This window comes from Homalodisca vitripennis, unplaced genomic scaffold (assembly GCF_021130785.1).
Source record: "Homalodisca vitripennis isolate AUS2020 unplaced genomic scaffold, UT_GWSS_2.1 ScUCBcl_1032;HRSCAF=4141, whole genome shotgun sequence".
Taxonomy (NCBI): domain Eukaryota; kingdom Metazoa; phylum Arthropoda; class Insecta; order Hemiptera; family Cicadellidae; genus Homalodisca; species Homalodisca vitripennis.
Genome location: NW_025777182.1, coordinates 40,398 through 62,161, shown reverse-complemented (window position 1 = coordinate 62,161; position 21,764 = coordinate 40,398). Strand labels below are relative to the sequence as shown.

The 21,764-nt window shown below is 33.9% G+C and overlaps 1 protein-coding gene across 1 annotated transcript; it reads right to left on the bottom strand.

Moving 5' to 3' along the window:
- Window positions 1-367: 367 nt before the first annotated feature.
- LOC124371191 (alpha-soluble NSF attachment protein-like) lies at window positions 368-17,568 on the bottom strand. Its single transcript, XM_046829520.1, has 5 exons — window positions 17,342-17,568; window positions 10,451-10,647; window positions 5,806-6,071; window positions 2,425-2,598; window positions 368-1,243 (listed from the first exon to the last, which is right to left on the bottom strand). The coding sequence occupies exons 1-5, from the start codon at window positions 17,431-17,433 to the stop codon at window positions 1,094-1,096; spliced, it is 879 nt and encodes a 292-aa protein (XP_046685476.1). The 5' UTR covers window positions 17,434-17,568; the 3' UTR covers window positions 368-1,093.
- Window positions 17,569-21,764: the final 4,196 nt, after the last annotated feature.

Below are 21,764 nucleotides of genomic sequence, written 5' to 3'. Positions count from 1 at the left end.
GTAAAATTTATTTTTTTGTGAATAAAATTTTACCAAAAATTTATGTTTTATATTGCTAGGAATCGCAAACATTGCCAATATTCTTAAGAAATTTTATCCTTATATGGCCATCTTTTATATTATGTGTTCAGTTACAAACTATATCTATTAACATCATCGGCTGGTCTCCATTAATACTTTGATGATTGATATCCACTAATATCATAAGATGATTGACTTTTGTAATGTTTAATAACATGGTGCTACATAATGAGAGTAATAGTTCGTGCCAGTTAAATGGAAAAAATATATTTTTAATGTTATAACTAAAATCACTTTTAGTTCTTTCTCTCTAAATTAACTACAAGTACAGAAAAAGACACTAGGGTTGATTTGTAATTAAAATAAGATTTATTTTATTGGTTTAGAATTATCTGACTCATTAGCCCCATTTTATATGTACATACAATCATTTAAAAATAAATTGTAAATATTTCAAATTTAAATAATTATATAGGTACTTCAAATATACATAGTGAAGTAACAAAACTATAACAATATTAACACAACAAATCTACTATCACAGTTGAACTATATACTTCAAGTTCAAGACTTTAAATGTAATGTATTACATTAGGATGTATATTCATATTCAGCATCAAATATGGATATATTAAAATAATCATGATAAAGTTTATGTAAAATGAAATTTCCTGCAAAAATAGGCCAAACCGTCTATAATATAACATTACTCTGGAAAATAATCTAAATTATTAACTTTTTTTGCTTAAATTTAATTAACATTAACACTGTCTATTGGACTATTAGTTATTCAACATCGGTAAAATATATTTAAAAACTAATCAGTGTTAAGCTGGTAACCATAGGCGAACAACAATAAGAAATAAGATATTAAAGCAAATTTAGATCATTGGAAAATACTTCCCATATAATTTACTTGCCAAACAAGCAGTGGTTGATAATACGGACAAATGATGTAGGATCTACATTTCACAGATCATCCTATAAATTTGAAGTTATGTGACATGCGCTTAAACTACAACAAGTATGCCAAAACATGTCTCAGTCTGTTATTGAGGTGGATAGTTGGGTTTCAACGTAGGTCAGGGTTGTCATTGACTTGTTTCTTGATGCGAAGGAGGATCGTCGTGTACCACTGGTCTAGTCGAGAGATAGAATCGTAGTCCTTGACAGCTTCTGTGAACCCGTCAGCATTCTGTTCCTCCATATGGTCAATAAGGACCTACAATAATCCATATATATTTTAAAGGTACTTGTTGAACTGTTTCTGATGGTTTACTATATTATTATTAAATAACCAGTTCAAAATAATTACACAAACAACACAATAAAAAATATACAAAGTCTAGTAGAAAAAATAAAAGGTAACTAAAAGAGAGACGATAAATAAATAGTTAAAGAAATATTAACAATAAATAATTAATATTTTTTTCCCTTTGAAACAACTTATAGCTCAGAAGCAATGAGAATAATCTAAATACTTATAGGATGATATAAAGTATACATATAAAACTTAAACATTGGTCACTTGAGCTGGTATTTGAATTTTATTGTAATCTATCTAAAGAGATTTTGCTTGGATTAACACCTATGTAAAATTATTTTTTAAGCAATAAATGACTACTTCATGCATATTAACTGTTTCATTCTAAACAGACCAACTGGCACTGATATAAAATATGCTTGGTGGTAGGCAGTTTTTGTCAGAATGAATATTTATAATTTGTAAAAGAAATACTGACCTTCACTTAAAATCAGTCATCAATATACTTAAATGAAAGGTGATAAACCCATAAGTTTAAGTTACCAGACTGATATGTCATTTGGTTTTGAAATCATTCAAAAGTTAAGAAAAAACGATACAACATTAATTTACTTGTGGCCTCAACAGTAATATACTTTAAAATTTTAGGAAAAAAGAATATCAGCGGCCAGAAAGAGCAATCGAGAATTGGAGACTACAAAAACTGATATCAGAAAGTCCTAAATAAAATAAAGGCTGATGCTTAAACAATCTGTCTATTGCGGATTTGTACTGTCTCTTTTAGATGTTTCTCAAACTGTCTATTTTATTCTATATTAGTATGCATATTAGTAATTATTATTCTATATTAGTAATTATTACACTGTTGTAATACGTTAAATTGTATTTGCAAAAAAGTAACAGGTCAGAAATTTCCGACACCGTCACTAAGAGAGGTTCAAATAATTTTAGCTATTAAACTGCTTTTGTCAGTAAGCAATATAAAGGGAATGGGTGTTTTTAATTAGAACTGAAATAAAATTACCAACAAGAAATAAACAATAAATTAGTATAATGAAATAAATTACAGTTGTTAAAAAAATATGTTAAAAAACCTCCATAAAGGAACTCATTGGTCTAATCCTATCATAATCAATCACCTTGAGAAGTTTGTATTCTCGGGAGTCCTGGAATGCTGGATATAACTCTGTGTACCGCTCCAAGGCATGCTGGGCATTCAACACGTCCACACACAAGTGGCACAGAGCTGCTCGGAAGAAGTACTCCTTTGCGCTATATTTAAGCAGTGAGCTTTCTAATGAGTTTGAGGCAACCTGAAAAATGAAATATTAGTAACTGTACTAATAAATAAGTCTGGTTTCAAATTTAAAAACTAAAATTATATTTCAAACTATTTAAATTTTTTTACATTATACACAATTTTATGTAATTAATTTTTGATTAACAACAAAACTTTCTTTTAACCCTTTAAGGAGTATGGACGTCATATGACGTCTTCCTTTGATAGTCTAAAATGAGTAATTGATGAAATCCAAAAAAATACCAAAAGGAGGAAAGAATTAAAATTTTTAAAATCTCTTAAAAAATGTTTATGTACATTTGAAAGCTTAATAAAAAATGACTATGTGTTATACAAGTCAATATTTCAGTACTTTTTTCAAAATCAAAGGTCTTATTTCCTCACTATGGCAGACTCAATCAGTATTGTCTGCCATTTGGACAACAGTAACAAACTAGATGGTTGTTTAAAAAATATGTCACTCTCACAAGATAAATATAGCCACAGTATGCAGTATACGAGGAATGGCTAGTATAATGTGGCGGCATATTCTGACAGCAAAGCGATGCGTGCGCGACGCGACCTTGAGTTGGTGGTTTCTACCAGGTGTCTACTGCGATCTGGTGGTAAAATCAGATTACAAGTAAATGCGAGCACAAACATGTAAGTTAAGTATGTTGCCGATAGATGGAACCACTTTACAGACTAATCTACCTAAAGGCAATCAGTATTAGCAATGCATTTACGATAATACAAAAATACAGAGGCTAAACGTCATACGACGTCCGTACTCCTTTGGGCCACTATAAGAATATACGTCATATGACGGCCTTACTCATTATGTAGCGTTTACACGCACTCCTTAAAGGGTTAACAATAAAAGTTTGTTCTGTACATCCCACCAAAGAATCAGTGCAAGTTTGACTGTTCTGCAGAAAGCTTAGCAGTGCAGTTTGTGGTTTGCCAAATACAAATAGAATCGGTGATTAGTGTGCAAAGAGAATTTTAGACATATTTAAAATAATGAACATTTCATGTTGAAACACTCCAAAGAAAGTTGTACCATGGAAAAAATATTCTTAGTCTAACCAAAATGTGAGAAGAAAACATTTTGTCAACCCTATGCCAATCCTGTTTACACGAAACCCAAAGAATCTAATCTGGCAGGGTTTATAGCTTGGAACATCGAAATCACAATCTAAAACATGTTTCACTAAGGCAAGCCAACAAAATTCAGCTGTCACGAAATAAAACCCACTAATTGACTGAAATGTGTTAAGTTTGTACATGATACTCTTAATGTTATTGACCATAAGGCTATGTATTTCAATAGAATGTTCTTTTCTGACTAACACATGTATAAATCCATATAACTGAAGGTTTTGAAGATTAGAGCAATGTAATGAAGTGAAGGTGTATGCGCAAGATTCACTAAAAGTTATCAAATGTGGGACAATCACATGATAGGCCCATTTCTCTTCACTAAATGTACAATAACAAGTAAACTTTGATAGTGGCACATAGAGCCTTCTTGAAATCGTGTCATTGGCTCTTGAGAAAAAGGTTATAGAGACTTGAAACTTAGTATATAAATTTTTCTTGGACTCAAGGAAGAAGCTTAATGATTTTGGAGTCAAAATGTCACAAAGAGCAGTCTGTCCATCCAACTGCCTGTTTGTGCAACAACTCTTAATGAACTTCGTACATAGATTCCTCTTGTTCCAAAGAAAATCCTTAACGATTTTGCGGTCAAAAGATCAAAGCAATAAATCTAAATGGAAAGGTGATACAGACTTCAAATTTGTTGTAAAGGTTTCACCTTGGTCCAAGGAAGAACTGTATTGTTTTTGGGGTTTTAAGGTAACAGGGCAGTACATCCCTCTGTTTGATTACCCTTTCATTACGCTCTTTTGGGTCCTTTGGTATTTTGTTGTGATGGTCTATTTGGATTTGTTGGCGTTGTACATTTTTCTACAAATGAAACATAGATAAGTGTAAAACACGAAAGTGGATTACCAGCAAGACTGTGCACCATCATAGGTCATATTAAACAACTGAATAGCTAACTCTGTAATAAAAGAATGATAAGTGATGTTCGCTGAAAAAGTCTATGAGATCCAATGATTTCAAAATGTATAATTTACACACTTGCTATCACTTATATTGTATCTACTGTAAGTACAATGGAACATGAATGGATAGTGGAAATGTTTTGAATTTGAAATTCTTTAACATTTGTTATATGTACACTATAAAATTGAAATAATATAAAATAAAAATGGCACCTGACCAAAATCAATTTACACATGACCATATAAAACTTCAAACAAATTAGTAAAAAAATTACCTTAACAGGATAAAACTTTAAAAAATAAAAATTTTGGAATTTGTCATTTGGCATGGATGTGTTTCTATAATTGTGCTAAATTTCCGCTTCCTATTACAATACCAAGTAGGGTTAAAACTTTGAAAAGTTAGTCAGTCAGGAGATTTCTAATTATACAATATTAAGAACATTGGATGTTTAAAGTTTGTATCACATCTGGATGTATTTTATCTTTTATGTCACTAAAAGATCACATCCAGTATAAAACCAACATTATATATTATTTTTTACCAATCTTTCAAAGTTGAATGTGCACTCACCACATCTTACTAACCTACATTACTTGAAAGCCAAAATATTAATATTATACACAATAGCTAGATTAATGGTGATTTAACATTTTGACCTCTGGAAACTCACTACTATTCTGCTTGTTAAGACTGAAATGACCTACATGTGAATAGTATATCTTATTTATTAAATGTAACGTCATTTTACTATGTTAAGAGTTATACCCATGTAATCTCAAGCCCTCCTAAAAGTGTTAGATGAATCAAACTAATCAAGTCTGACTCATCCATAAGGGGTATTTTTATTTTTCAGGAATTTTAGGTACTAATATATATCATTTTTTTTTACAAGACATTACTAAATAACAAAATTGTTAAAATCTAAGAGACTTTCTAAGTAAAAATTCTGAGAGATTGGGTAATAGATGATTATATTATAAAATTATCAGATCAAATAATTACCTGGTTCTAAAATATCTAATTATTTATTTGTTTTCATGACTTCTGCTTAAAATCTACAGCATGTATCAAAAATTTGTTTTCTCATTTTTGAATATATATTTTCCAGGTAATATACTTGTCATCCAGCAGAAGATAAAAATATTTGGCTAGTTTAAGTACCTACCGATTCGTATATTTTGATAGCTTTCTCATAATTTTCCAACTGAGCAGCATACTGTGCAACTTTAAGCATGCACTTGTTGGCAGAAGAATTGCTTTCCTCTCCCTTAAAATAGTCAGCAGCTTGTTCGTAATGTTGCACTGCCCGATCTAGGTCCACAGCTTCCGTCTCGTACATTTCAGCAATCGTCTGATGATGCTTGGCTGCCATCGTGAATCGTCCCATATCCGTATATATCTCTATTGCCTTCAGAAGACAATTTACAGCCTCTATAACAGATATTTCTACTTTAGTACAACTACATAATACAAACAAGCTTTACTCTCTTATAATTCTGTTAGAACAAAAATTAGTAGAATGTAGCAATACAATTTCATTTTGTCATAAGAGGTTGAACATTCCTCACTCCAAACTCTTACATGCTTGCCTCCAGAGAGCCAATACAGTGAGGTAAGCAGGAGGTGATAGGCACTAGCGGCACACATTTAAAAAAGACTCTCAGAATACGCCAAAAACTAGTAGGATAGACTGTTTAGAATTCATGTGTCAGATACGAGATATGTTCAGAAAGTAAATCCGTTTCATTCTATTGCCGCCATAGCGCTGCAATTGGTGTTCCACACATGCGCACTAGTCATCCTTGTTCACTGGCTGTCGATTCATGCCATTTTGTTCTACATTGTGTTTTCAGTTTTCTCTGAATGTTTAAGACTATTAGTGATTCCACCACTTGTGAGATTCGTTCTGTAATAACATTTTTGAACGCAAGGAATGTGAAACCAGCTGAAATTTATCGTCAAATTCAAGATGTTTACGGGGAAGACGTAATGAGTGAAGGAATGGTGAGAAAGTGGGTTAGAATATTCAATGGCGGTCAAACAAATGTGCATGATGAGAATCGGAGCGGTCGGCCTTCTCTCGTCACCGATGATCTGGTAAGGGCAGTTGACGAAAAAATCCAAGAGAACAGACGTTTCACTATGACAATGCTATCTGACGTTTTCTAACAAATTTCATGCACTCTTTTGTACAAAATTGTTATGAACCGCTTAGGTTATCGCAACCCATGTGTTTACGATGGGTTCCAAAAATGCTCACTGATGTACACAAAACCAAGAGACTCAGAAGTGCTTTAACTTTTCTCACACTGTACAGTGATGATGGGTGAGGATTTTTTATTAAACAAAATTGTGACAGGTGATGAAACTTGGATCTGTTATGTCAGACCGGAATCCAACAGCAGCCAATGGAGTGGCGACACATGCAATTCCCGAGGAAACAAAAATTCAATGCCTGCTCAAAAAACTATAAGCACTGTCTTTTGGGAACGGAAAGGTGTTTTGCTGATTGATTTTCTCCCATGAGGTGAAACCATTAATGTGGTAAGGTATTGCGAAACCTTAAGTAAACTAAGGCGGGAAAATAGAAATCAAATGGAGAGGAAATCTTAGTAACGGAATTGTGTTGTTCCATGACAATGCTCAGCCCCATACCGTTGGTGACACTCAAACATTGGTTGGGAGAAGTTCGATTACCCGCCCTACAGCGAGGACTTGGCACCGTCTGACTACCACTTATTCCTGCACATGAAGCGCGAGTTAGGCGGCCAACTTTTTGAAACCGACGATGAAGTGAAAACTGCTGTGGAGTCATGGCTACATTCATTGGCAGGAACCTTTTACGAAGAGGGTATAGACAAATTGATCACCCGCTTCGACAAGTGTTTGAACATCGGTGGAAACTATGTTAAACAATAGTTTTAAGGTTAGGGCTTTCATGTTGAAATAAAATTGTGTTAAAAAAATTGTTATACTTGTTTTTTTTTAATGGTTCTTACTTTATGAACACGTCTCATATAACAAATACAAGGTGGGTGCATCTACATTAAATTCACATTAAAATCGCTTCACCAAAATACGAAAAAATTTAATAACTCTTTTTTAAATCGCGAACTCTTATAGAATAGCATTATTTCTGCTCTGTACCAACCCTCACTTTCATCAGTGATGATCGGCCCAAGTGTCTTGTTAGTTGCACTTACGTAAGAAGATGAGTTGAACTTAATCCTAGCATAGCCTAATGGTGACAAGAAGCTAATTACAACCCTGAGTATCACACAGTTTGCATAACATAGTGTGATCTAACTGTAAACATATCTGCCAATCAATATTAGCATGAGCTGATTGTATTCTAATATTGTTGTGCTTGTTTAACAGTTCCAATACATTCTACTTGGCTAAGGTATTTCCCTGAGTTGCAGTCACCTACATAAATCTTTATAAGATGAATTATTGTTTAGCTTAATCCTTTTGGCTGTTATTTTGTAAACAACAAAAAGACAGACAATTATACAGGGGTACTGAAAAGTCCCGGGACGGTCTAAATAACTTTTGAACTAATTACAATATAAGAACCAAAATTTACATCAAGCTTTTGCTCATATAAAACTATTATTTTATGTATTTCACCATGATTATCCTGCTTATGGGGGACGTCCCGCTAGGGGGTTGGTGAAAATTCTTAAATAGAAGCATAGGTCCGAGTCATACATCAAATTAAAGCTCTTTTTAATTAGAAACATTTTGGCGAAAATCTGACGTAAAACAGTTGACGCATTACAAAATGGCGGACACTCAAAGATTATAAAATACAGAATTTTTTCAAATGCAAACATTCTGGTTGTTAGAGAAAACTGAGACACTTAATCTTTTATTTTACTTCTTTTACTCTTCAAATCACTTACCAAAAACAGTTATAACAAATGTTCAAAGTGTTTGCCTTCAGTTTGCTGACAATATCCCAATTGATTGTAGAACGCTGATATCGCATTGTTTATCTGGAAATTTCCTTATCAGCAGGTAAGGTTATTACCTTCCTTATCTGGAAGGTAATCAGCTGGAGCAAACAAGACCAAAAAGACAACAATGAAATTGCCAGCTGACAGATACAGTTGTTTTATCAACTCAGTCACTTAGAAGTCTTCAAGCCCCTAATTTTGCAAGTAGTTTTCAGTAGTGCTAGTTTATTTTGCTATGGCGCTTTCCGAGGGAGAAAGAATAACTTTATTAATGATGCGCGGGTTTGGTGACCGTATTAGATCATGTGATGAGGTAAGGCATCTGTTTAATGATACTTTTTCCCAATAGACCTCCAATTTCAAAATCTACTGTGGGAAGGACAATACAGCGGTTTTGAACAGACAGGAAACATTGCAGATCTTCCTAGATCCGGAAGGCCCAAGACCGCGACCAATGAGGACAAAGCTTTAGACGTTTTAAACAGTGTTTTGTTGAGAACCCACATGAATCGATTGTCTCAATAGCACAACAACAAGGAATTAGTCGATATTCAGTCTCAGATATTTTAAAAACTAATAGTTACAAAGGATATAAAGATAAATTGGTGCAGGAACTAAGCGAAGACGACTTTGATCGTAGAATCGAGTTTTGCGAAGTTATGATGAATAAAATCAATGAAAACTTGGGATTTTTTTAAGCAAACAATTGTATTTACTGATGAGTCAACATTTTGCTTGAATGGAACAGTAAACCGCCACAACCTGGCCGCTATTGGAGCTATACAAACCCAACATTGGATGATACAAACACATACTCAGCATCCAGAAAAGTTAAATGTTTGGGCCGGTATTTGGGGCGGCATGTGGTAGGGCCATTCTTTGTAGAGGGAAATTTAAACTCTGCAGTGTATTTAGCATTACTCCAAAACCAGATAATTCCTGAAATTCAACGTGTTTCCGGTGATAATTTTGAAAAATATCTGGTTTCAGCAAGATGGAGCCCCTCCACATTATGGCGTACATGTAAGACATTTTTTAGACAATGTCTTTCCACATAAGTGGATTGGTAGAAGGGGAACAATAGAATGGCCTGCCCGTTCTCCAGATTTGTCCCCTTTAGACTACTTCTTTTGGGGCTACCTCAAAGAAAAAGTGTTTAAAACAAAACCTCAAAATTTGGATGAGTTGAGAAACCGTTTTGTAAGAGAGGCTCAGGGTGTTCCTGTCCAAGCTTTAAACAATGCGTTCTACAATCGATTGGGATATTGTCAGCAAACTGAAGGCAAACACTTTGAACATTTGTTGTAACTGTTTTGGTTAGTGATTTGAAGTAAAAGAAGTAAAATAAAAGATTAAGTGTCTCAGTTTTCTCTAACAACCAGAATGTTTGCATTTGAAAAATTCTGTATTTTATAATCTTTGAGTGTCCGCCATTTTGTAATGCGTCAACTGTTTTTACATCAGATTTTTCGCCAAAATGTTTCTAATTAAAAAGAGCTTTAATTTGATGTACGACTCGACCTATGCTTCTATTTAAGAATTTTCACAGACCCCTAGCGGGACGTCCCCCATAAGCAGGATATCATGGTGAAAATACATAAAATAATAGTTTTATATGAGCAAAAGCTTGATGTAAATTTTGGTTCTTATATTGTAATTAGTTCAAAAGTTATTAGACCGCCCCGGGACTTTTTCAGCACCCCTGTATTTACATCAAATGTAGAGACTTAGATTGATCCCAAATGGATTTAAACTTGGTCTCAACTGGAAGTAGCTGTATGCATCCAAACTGTGAATTGTATAAGTAGTTTGGGCACTAAAGGTGTTAGCTAAACAGTACAGGTTACTTACCATTAGGATCAGACTTCTTATAACAATTAGCAGCATCAACATAGTTGGTAGCAGCGTCATGCCTACTGCCAGCCTTCGAGTGTAATGCAGCTGCCTCACAGAAGGCATTACCAGCCTGAGCCCACTTCTTAGCCATTTTGAACATGTTGGCTGCACGTTGGTAGCACTCCACAGCCTCCTCCACCTTGGAGGATCCTCTAAAATATGTACATTACTATGACAAAAACTATTCAGAAATATTCCAATCACTTTTGAACTATAACCAATAGAACCTGGAATATGTATAAAACTTGAATTATGTATATGTAAATGTGTATGTACACACATCCAGGTTCAATTCCTGGAGGCTCAGCTACTTTTTGTGATTCAATCTTTATTTAAATTAAATTATAGACTATTGCCATTTATACAAATTTAATTAATGTAAAAATTTTGTTTGACAGTTATGTAGTCTTCCGATCATAAGTTTTTTTATTTATCCCGAGGGAAAAAGACGGATTGTCCCCGTGCTTAGTCCTAAAAGGACCTTTGCGCCTCCCTTACTTATATTTGTATCCTCAGAATCTGAGACTTTTACAGAAGCCGATCAGATTTGAGGGCTCCTGTTCTCTGATGTCCTTGAGGCTGAGGAGATATGCTCCCAGGAACCTTTTCAGAATTTTTTTTATATGGCAGGACAATTTAGCCAAATATGCATCGCTGATTTCTCCTCTTCTCCGCAGAGTCTGCATTCATCAGTCTGGCTAAGGCCCACCCTCATAAGATGTTTCCTTTAGAAGGCTATGTCCTCCAATAATAAGTTAGTTTGGTTATTTAAACACAATATGAAAGAAACACACAAATACAAAATAGTTGAATCGTAAAAAGTAAGGCCTCTGTGGTGTACTGGTAGCACTCTTCTGGCACATGAGAGATCTGGGTTTAAGTTCTGGTGAAGCAATTACTTTTTGTGATTCAATCTTTATAAATATAACCCTTTCAATACCAGCGTCCCATCATGTAAGTACATGGACAATTAACTCATCATAAAAAGCTGTTTATGAGAAGTAAGCTTACTACAGACTAGGCAGTATACTAGTGTTATATATCTGCATCTTCCTAGCTGTAATACACTATGTTTACCCTTTGTCTACCTGTCTACCACATCTTATATCTGTATGTGTTGTTTGTGCTCTACTTAACACCATTTTCAATGGAACATCATGAGTTGATCAATAAATTATCACTCAGATCAGACTGCATTTGACTTTTAGTATAAAAGGATTTAATGATGTTAGTCAATCAACAATTATTATTTATCTGTTTTTTTTAACAGTTCATAGAGAATAGTCACGTTTTTGTTCTTATATATAACCATGTGTTCCAAAATTGTATGCACACTAAAGGGGGAAACTATAAAAGATATAACAAAGATCAAATGGACGAAGTTGTGCATAATAACAAGACCAACAAATTAATGTGGTCAAGTTGATTATTGATTGCATCGTTCACTCGTTACAATAAAAAAAAACTGTTTTCGGTCAAAATTTTCAAAATGTCACAGCTCTCTTATTAGTAGCTATAATGAAACGTTTTTTTTTTTTTTTTCATGAAATCTGTATAAAATGTTGTCTAATTTTTAAATATTATAATGAAAAATGTTTCAAGCAAATGAGCTGTATGGTTTGAGTACATTTTTTTAATGCAAAAATTACTAACATGCTATTTGGCTAATCAAAAGAAGATCCTTTCAGTGTGCATTAAAATTTGGAACATACGGTACACTAGCAGTTACCTGTTGATACTGCTGGAAACAGGACCACAATGTGCATATTCTTTTTAAATTATATTTTTTATATTTTAAACACTCCTGATATAAGTGATAGTCACTGAAAGATATTCCAATCTTTTGAACCACTTTAGATTTAAGTTTAAAGAGCAGTGATTTGGGGCCATGGAGTCAGTGAGAGAAACAGTTTTTATAAGTACCTGTGAAATAACTAGAATTTCTCTCAAATATTCCATGACATTTGATTGAGTGCTCCAACGATTTCAGTAACAACTAAACTATTTTAAGCCAATAGAGGAATCTTAAGTCCTTAGCCTTTCAGTTAATGCAATGATATAATAAATAACGGGACTCTATGTAATTTTAAAATGAGAGGCAGGGGGTTAGGTAGATATTATTTCAGTGTTCATATAATTAATTATGTTAAGCGAAATTGTGAATGGCTTTTCTCTTAGGATTTATGTGTGTATGAGCATTTTGGGTTTGAATGAATTACTATATTTCCACCTTGGTTGAGTTTGTATTGTTGCCCCAATCAAAGAAATCAATAAAAATGGTAATTAAATTGATAAAACATATGAGTGTATCGTCATATTACAGTGTTTACATAGAACAGCTGATTACACAGTTTTTCTATTGATAATGTGTTTGTTGCATTGCAATCTTATAAAAATTTAGGCAAATTTAGAGGCCAGTAGGAAGGAGCCTTGAGATCAGAGAAAAATCTTTCATTAGTGCACCTCTAGGTCAAAATTCACCTAACAAATTCCACAGTCTTTATTTGTCATTGTTTTTGCATTTAGGAGTTGCAGGATATCTGCTTTTATATATTATGTATAAATAGAAACAGTGGCCAAGCGGACTAATACATTGGACTTTGAGATTGAGAGAGATAGTGCAGGTTTAAATCCTGTCTGTGACCGTTGCATTTTTTATTAGTACCATTGACCTTGTACTGTATTGACTCACATAATAAAAAAATTTTAATGTTACAAAACACTGTAAAATTATAAATGATCTTACACCAGGTGAAAAAGCCTGTAATGTCCTTCTGCTCAGTAGGTGACAACTTTGACTTTGCTGCAATATTCTATGAAACAATAATAAACACAACCTCTTAAGGGATAATTGTTGCTAGCGGTATTCAATTTATTAAATAACAATATTCTGCAAAATTAATTATAACAAAGTAAAATAATTTTTGTGGTATTTCAATAATGGCCATTTAAAATTTAGTAAATACAAATATTTAATTAAATTAAGTATTAGTTTTTTGGATATGAAAACTGAACTATACTATAGTTAGAAATACCCATAACATAATTCGGTTCTACATTTTGATTTTTATTGTTCAGTAGTTTTAATAATCAGAAATGTCAAAAATTCTATTGTCAAGGTAGCCGTTTACTACACCGCAGCCGTGGGCACTCCCACCAGCTTTACCAACGACCACTGACTTTCATATGTATACCAGACCACAGGCACAGGATGTCAGGCATAGAAATCGAACCCAAGACTCCAAAGCCAACTGCTGTGTACAAGAGTAACACCTTAGATGACACAGGCATCTTAACTTGCAGATAGCTCACTTATGATTTCGCTCCAGCAGTGCTCGCTCACTTATAGCTTTGGCAGTCTTTAATCTGTCACAATTAAAACACATAGCACTTATATAGGGTTAAAATCGTCTTAACTCTTATCTAACAAACATTGCCAAGTCAATAGCTGGGGGAGAAGCAAGGAAGAGCCCCACACAGTAAGTAAGTAGATAAGTGTGTCCAATAGTTAAGACCTAATGTGTAAATGTGTAAAGAGACTACAAAAAATTAAAAATAATAACAATGAGCCTAGCATTTTAGAAAACGGGTAGACTTTAATAAGAGGTCTACACTGGACATCTTTATTCGGTTGTTTTTTATCGAATGGTTTGATTGTTTTTTATCAGAATGAATAATTCAATATTACAATTTAAGGTACTTTGGGATTATACCGACCACACCCAGACATGAATCGTTATTTCACATTTCGTTTCTACTGATTACTAGATTAGCGTAGAACAATATTTCGTCAATATAAAACAGGAATTGTCTTATCGCAAACCCCTCCCCATCCTCAGACAGAGGTCAAAGTCGAGCGTCTAGTAGATAACGTGATTGCAGAGTCTCGCCGCCCGTTCAGCTGGTGCATCGCTTTGTTGTACTTCCGTGTTTTACCTCTACATTTCTCCAAACACAAAAATTCAACAAAAACAAACATTTACCAAACTAAACTTTTTATTAAAAAAACACTCAAAACTTGTTTTTATTCTTGATCACATTCCGCCACCCAAAATGCGAGTGCCTCCGGCCATCAGCGCGGGCTTCGGCAGCACCTTCGGTGCTGCCCCGCGCTGATGTCGACGAAAGAAAAACATCCCTCGAGATAGTACCTATCAGTAAAATATCAAATTCTAGAGGGGCTAATCAGAAATATAAATTGAATTGTAATGGAAAGGCAACGATGTACCGTGCAAATCACGTGATGCCGCGCGGCCTGCCGTAATCAGGATTCTCGAGAAAGATAAGATAACAGCGACAACAATACCGATCACAATACCTGGAAATGCTTGTAAGTTTGTAATTTTGTAATTGAAGAGTTGTTTTTTCGTTCTATCATGTTTGTTTCTATAAATTTCTATTTTTGTGTTCTTCATACTGGTGTGGTCGGTATAATCCCAAAGTACCCAATTTAATTAACAAAACATGATTTCTACTTATAAGTTACAATCTTTTATCATGTAAACAATAAACAGAAGGAAGTAACTAATTTGTTGAGAATTTGAAAATGATGAATATGAGGAAATGATGTAATAAATTTCTAGATAAATGTGAGTTTGGTTACTGCCTTCACAAAAGCTGTTGCTCACTGCTTTCCGTGGGGGCAATCTATAACTATTATAATGTATTTCTGTAGTGTAGGTCTAGGCCACAGTTGGATTTGTATTTTATAATGTTATTGATAAATTTATGTTATTACAAATTGTAATGTATTATTCTTGATGTTAATGTATCATACTTCTTGTTTCGTACGATTAATATATAAAATCGAATTTGGATAATATAGAGAATAGTTTAATGATAACAATCGAATAACAAGTGAAGGCCGCTTATTAAAGTCTCTTATAGAAAACGAAGGTTAACCCTCCAACTGATAATAAGAAACTCCCAGAATGATACACTGGTTTTTGTCTTCGCACAATATTTTTGTGGATATTAAAAAAAAATATGTGCTAAATATGCTAAGTAATAAGTGACATATATGGTTTTTTTTGTTAGAACCCAGAGAAAAATCATCTACAATAGTACAAATATGAACTTACAGAGTATTGTTTTTTTTTATTTGTACATCAATTAAAAAATATATATTGCAATTTTTTTGTTTTCCAAGTTTCACTTACATGTAACTTTCACAAGACTTAGGATAATAAGACACTGTAAATGTACAAAATATAGGTATAGTTTTGTAGTGAACAAAAAGATCATTACGTATATGTGTGTGTGTGTGTGTGTGTGTGTGTGTGTGTGTATATACACTTATTTAAAACACAAACGTTTTTAAAAACATAAAGTATGTACAACTTTATTGGCATTACGTGTGTCCATATTGGTGTTTGATGAATTGTTTATGCAAGAGGAATATCAGATAATGATGAATTGTTTTCACTGTCATTATCAATTTCCTCAACCCAACTCACATTCCAGTTTATTATCATCCAGACTACCTGACAAAGAAATATTATCATGCACTTAATTTGCCGATATGTCACTTTGATATTCAGAACTAATATTTTCATCATCCAATAGTTCACGTATATAATTTGAACAACGAAGATCGCCCATTTCACAACATAACAATCAATTGCACAAAACTAGCCTACATAATATTCCTAACCTAGCAACAAGAATGTCAAGGCAGTGCAGCGTGTCACCAGCTGCATGCAGCAGCATTTGGATCGATATCGAGTAATATTACTAACTATATAACATGAATTAATGAACAGTAAAGGATTCAACTGGTGCAAGTTATATCTTTGTAACTTAAACAGTTTTCGCATAATAATAGCAGAAAGTTGACCGACTTCTGTGCCATCTTTGATCAGTTCACAAGAGCAGTATTGATGAATGTCTGTGCCGTCGGTCATCAGTTAGAGGGTTATAGTTTGATTATTTTGTTATAAAGTCTGTAACTGATTAGTATTTCATAGGTACTCTACCAAAATCATCTGGTGTATTTTCAAGATCTCAATTTAAGTTTTAAATGCAGAAATTTTCACAGTTGCTGATCAGTTACGGAGATAGTAATTCACTGTGTTGTTCACTGCGACTATTCTTTCCAGAGACATCGTTCATGCTTGCTCCAGTCATCGTGGACTCTCAGGTGTATGTTCGAGGTTTTTTGATTTAGGCTTAGAACTTTTTCAATTGTTATCCACAGCTTTGGTCGGTTCATCACCACAAAAATTTGCTATACTTTTCGTTTTTGTAAATGTAGTTTCTTTTTTTGGTACCATATAAAAATGGTGAATGTTGAAATACATCTTTTTGAATCATTCATTGTCTATATGGGATAACTGAGGAATGCCACCTCACCACTTGCATATAAGAATTGTATTCACATTCTAGCTGGTTATTATTTCTAATTTTAAAATAGCTACAAAGTAAGTTACTTTACATAGGCTTAACAGATCATCACAAACATAGTCAAATTGTAGCCTACTTATTTGGATTGATTTAAAACATTCAGAATCTCTCTATAAAAATAGGCCTATTTTTGTTGTGGGCTTTGCTTACAATGATAATATCATAATTACATTGATATAGGCCTTTATATTTAGAGAATCAATAAGGGAGACAGTAAATCAGTAACCTTTATACCCTAAATAGGCCACTTGATTTTTGTATATTTGTTCGTTCATGTAATCATTAATGTTGTAAAAACATTAACATTTTGTTTAAAATCATTGTTTGATTTTACATTGTTGCAACTTAGTCATTCTTCCCAGGAAAAGTAGGACTGGTCGATCGATTTGATTACAGAGCGATGACTAAGTACACTATAATGTAATAATAAAATTGCGTTCTTACCCAAATAGTTGACCAAAGAATCCTTTAGAGGAAGTTAGTTTTTTCTCTGCTTCAGCCATTAATTGCATGGCTTTACTTTCGTTGTCTGCCATTGTAACAAATTTTAAAACCACTGCACAAACCACAGTAATTTCACATACAAAACCCTGGTTAACACTTTATTGACAAAATGTTTGTAGGATCATCCACAAGATGGCAGTTCTACAACGAGCGCATGCGTCACACAAAACGATCTGTCACTTAATAAAATCGTCTGCTAGTCTTCGATATCAAGGATCGACACATCGATTGTTATAGAGCCGAGTTTTTAATGTGCGAGTAAAGTTTGCGAGAGACCTTGAGCAACTACTATCGCATAATGTAAACAGATTGATAATCCTTTTTTAATCGCGAGCACTGGCACAAGTAATTATGGCAGCTGCATTGCTGGTTGTTGCGGGATTCAATGGAAAATTTGTTTACACACTACAGTAATATATCGACAAATTAAACTTTAATGCCTGCCACTGCTCTCCAATATTCGTATACAACTGTCCGACACAGATCATGACAACGCTCCCGAGACCTCTTGCACCCGTTTAGACACGCAACTTCTACTGTCGGACACAAAACGTTGCTGCGCCGGTGACCCTCGGGATGTTTGTGCTGATGTCGCTGCGGAGACGGCAACTACTTCTGGAGATGATAAAGGAAACTACGCAGTGGACCAACAGCGGAGATGTGCATCCTGTCCGGCTCTTGACATGGAGTCTCTAGTTGAGTAACCGACATTACCTTGTAAGAAGAATGTGCCTAGTGATGTTAATGGTGTGTTAAGTACTAAAAGTGATTCTGCCATTCCTGTAATCGTACAACCACGTTTTTTAGAAAAAGATATATAAGATATAAAAAGATCTCATTCAAAGAATATGGCAAATTCTTGCTGCGTACCCAGTGATAGAAACGCGTTATTCCTGGATGACAAAGAGCCTGGTGCATTTCAAAAAGTTTGTTGTCAGTCGTAGAGGCATTACAGATCCGAGAGAGTGCGTCTGCAGAAACGTTTTCTTTACCAGGTCGATATTGAATGTCGTACGAGAAAGGAGAAAGCTCTAGTCGCCAGCGCATGATTTTGTCGTTTTTAATTCTGCTAGAATGTTTTTGGTCAAAAATAAATGACAAAGCTTTTTGATCAGTTAAGAGAATAAATTGTCTCCCTAACAAAAAATGTCTCCATTTCTTAATAGATTCTACGATGGCCTGTGCTTCTCTTTCTACTGTTGAGTGTTGTTTTTCACTTCCAGACAAAGTCCTAGAAAAGAAGGCAACAGGACGTCCATTTTGGCTCAGTGTAGCAGCTATTGCAACTCCTGAAGCATCAGTTTCGACTATCAATTGATTTTCCGGTTCAACAGTCACAAGAAATGATCTTTCTATATCCTTCTTAATGTTTTGAAAATCATTAGCGGCAATGGAGGTTGGTTCAATAGGAAAATTCTTACAGCTTACTAAACTTCTAATCTTGTCAGAAAACCTTGGTATCCATTTGGAGTAGTATGATAACAATCCAAGTGTTCGTTTAAGAGAAGCAGCATCATGAGGCAGAGGCATGTCCAAAAGTGGTTGTAATCTCTCTGGGTCGGGACGTATAGTTCTATTTCTTATTTGATAACCAAGGATAGATATAGTATCTTGAGCAAATTTACATTTCTTCAGGTTCAATGTTAGATTGTATTTCTTAGCCACAGCCATAAACTTTTCTAAATTTTTATCATGATCTTGTTTACCCATTCCTCCTATTGTAACATCATCAATATATGCGAAAGTACCTTCGAGTCCTTCTTCTGAAATTATCTTATTTATAGTCATTTGGAAAGCGGACACGCTGTTGGTTACTCCAAAAGGAATGCGTTTGAACTGATACAACTGCCCATTAGCTTCAAAAGCGGTAAGTTGTTTTTCATGCTCTGGAATTGGTATCTGATGATAAGCACTAGACAAATCCAATGAACTGAAAGTATCAAATTTAGCAATTTTTAACACAAGTGATTCGATATCTGGCAAAGGATAAGCATCCAATAATGTAAATTTATTTACTGTCTGAGAATAGTCTATTACAAGTCGTTTCTTGTGGTTTTCATTTTTGGTAATGAGCACTTGAGCTCGCCATGGAGAAACACTTTCCTCGATAACATCATCTTTCAGAAGAGACTGTATTTCACATTGTATAAATTTTTCATCTTCCCCAAAAAACCGCCTTGTCTTAGTCACAACAGGTCGACAATCTTTAGTCATGTGCTGAAATAATGATGGTGGTTCCACATTAGCACAGGTAACGTTACAAACGGAGAAAGATGATCTTGGCCCCCCAAAGTCTACAGTAACATTTGTATGTGGTTTCATGATATCATGTCCTATCAGTACATCAGTACATAACCTTTCAATTACAAGCATTTTGATTTGTTTGTAAGCATTGTCTTGTACATACAGATCTACCCTAACATACCCTTTAATTGGTGAAACGAGTGACGTAGATGCCATCGACACCTGTTTGACTTCTGGAAATGTTTTAAGGTTGTTAGCCTTTACAAAACTACTATCAATAAAACTATCAGAACTTCCAGTATCAACTAAAAACTTAGCAGAAATTCCGTTTACATTTCCGGATACAATTGCTTTAGATAATACTTTGGGTGTTACTGCTGAAGTTATTACGGGACATGTTGTTAAAGAGGCTGAATTTATCTTACCTTTTTTAAGATTCTTAGATAAACAAACTCTGAGAAAATGACCAGTTTTCGAGCAACCTTTACAAATAGCATCTTTTGCAGGGCAGTCATCTCTTGAAATATGTCGTGCTCTTCCACAAAAATAACATTTCTGTCGGAGTCCGTGTGCTGATACAGCAGCAGCAGTAGAATTGTCTTCCTGAGTTTTTAGTTTGTCTGAAGGAATCTTTAAATTACTACTCGTATCAACGTTGTGACAATATGATTGAGGTACACCTGAAGTCATGGAATAAGCGTCCGCATGTTTCTGAGCTGACTCTAAAGAACGAGCTATTTCTTCAACTTTTTCCAAGGTTAAAACGTTGTGTTCCAGAATACGTTGTCTGATTTGAGAAGAATTTAAACCACTAATAAAGGCATCTCTGATAGACTCATCACTATAGGTTTTAGCATCGACATTTACGAAATCACACTCCTTACTAAGAGATTTAAGCGTTTGCAAATAGTGATTTATTGATTCTCCTTCTTGTTGTTTATGATTAGCAAGCAAGTGTCTAGCAAAAAGTACATTTTTCTTAGGTATGAATAATGTTTCTAAAGTTTGTATAGCATTGTTGTAATCTTTACACTCACTGATAATTTCATAGTTTTCATAGGTTAGAAAGTTCACTAGTACTCCAAGTTTCTTATCTTCTTTAACTTCAGCATTTTCTATGAATGTATTGAACGTTTGAAACCAATGTTTCCATTGTTTTAGAAGCATTTGTTGTTTCAGGGCTGCATGCAAATTTCTCAGGTTTCAGTAGTTTTTCCATTACAGAGTATTGAAGTTAGTATAGCAAAAATGTTGATTAAATTGTAATGAAACTAAGAAAACCTTTTTACAAACTAAGGCTTTAATCAACAAAATTCAACTAGATAACCTTAAATATTCAATCAGAATGTATAAACAATTACTTAATATCTTATTTAAAAATAACAGATGATCTAGTTATGTTTACATGGAGTAAATTATATAACATTTATATATATATATATATATATATATATATATATATATATATATATATATATATATATATATATATAAACCTTTAAATAATATTTACTGTCCTTAAAATATAATTATAAACACTGACAACTCATATGTTAGAAATATTTGTGATAAAAATGTAATTGGCAATCGCTGCAAGGTCTTGCATCTCAACATACAGTACATAAGGAAAAAGCTAATGCCCTTGATATTTTGCTTTTAAATGAGAAACCCCACATTCTCATAATAACTGAACATGGGATAAAAAAATCATGAAATAAATTATATATGATTTTTGTGGATATAGGTTAGTGCAGTTAGAGTCGAGTACACCATAAATCAAGCGGAGTACTTATATACTGTAAAAGTCAAATTAAACATAAAGTCTTTTGATCTGCACTCCTTGGCCGAAGAAATGAATTTAGAAATTGCAGGTGCTGATCGAATTCTTCTTAGAACAATCGCTTGAAATTTACATTTTTGGTGTGTACTGCTCTCCAAGTGGCAATTGTAGAGATTTTACACGCCTAACTGCGGATTTATTTAAGAGATTTGTACTTTTCAATAAAGCATACACTGTTATCACTGGCGATATAAATGTTGATTGGTTGGCTGGTTCAACTGCGCTAGTTAACTCCCCAACTCGAGTGTATCCTATTGCTGGTCGCAAATCATTGCTGGA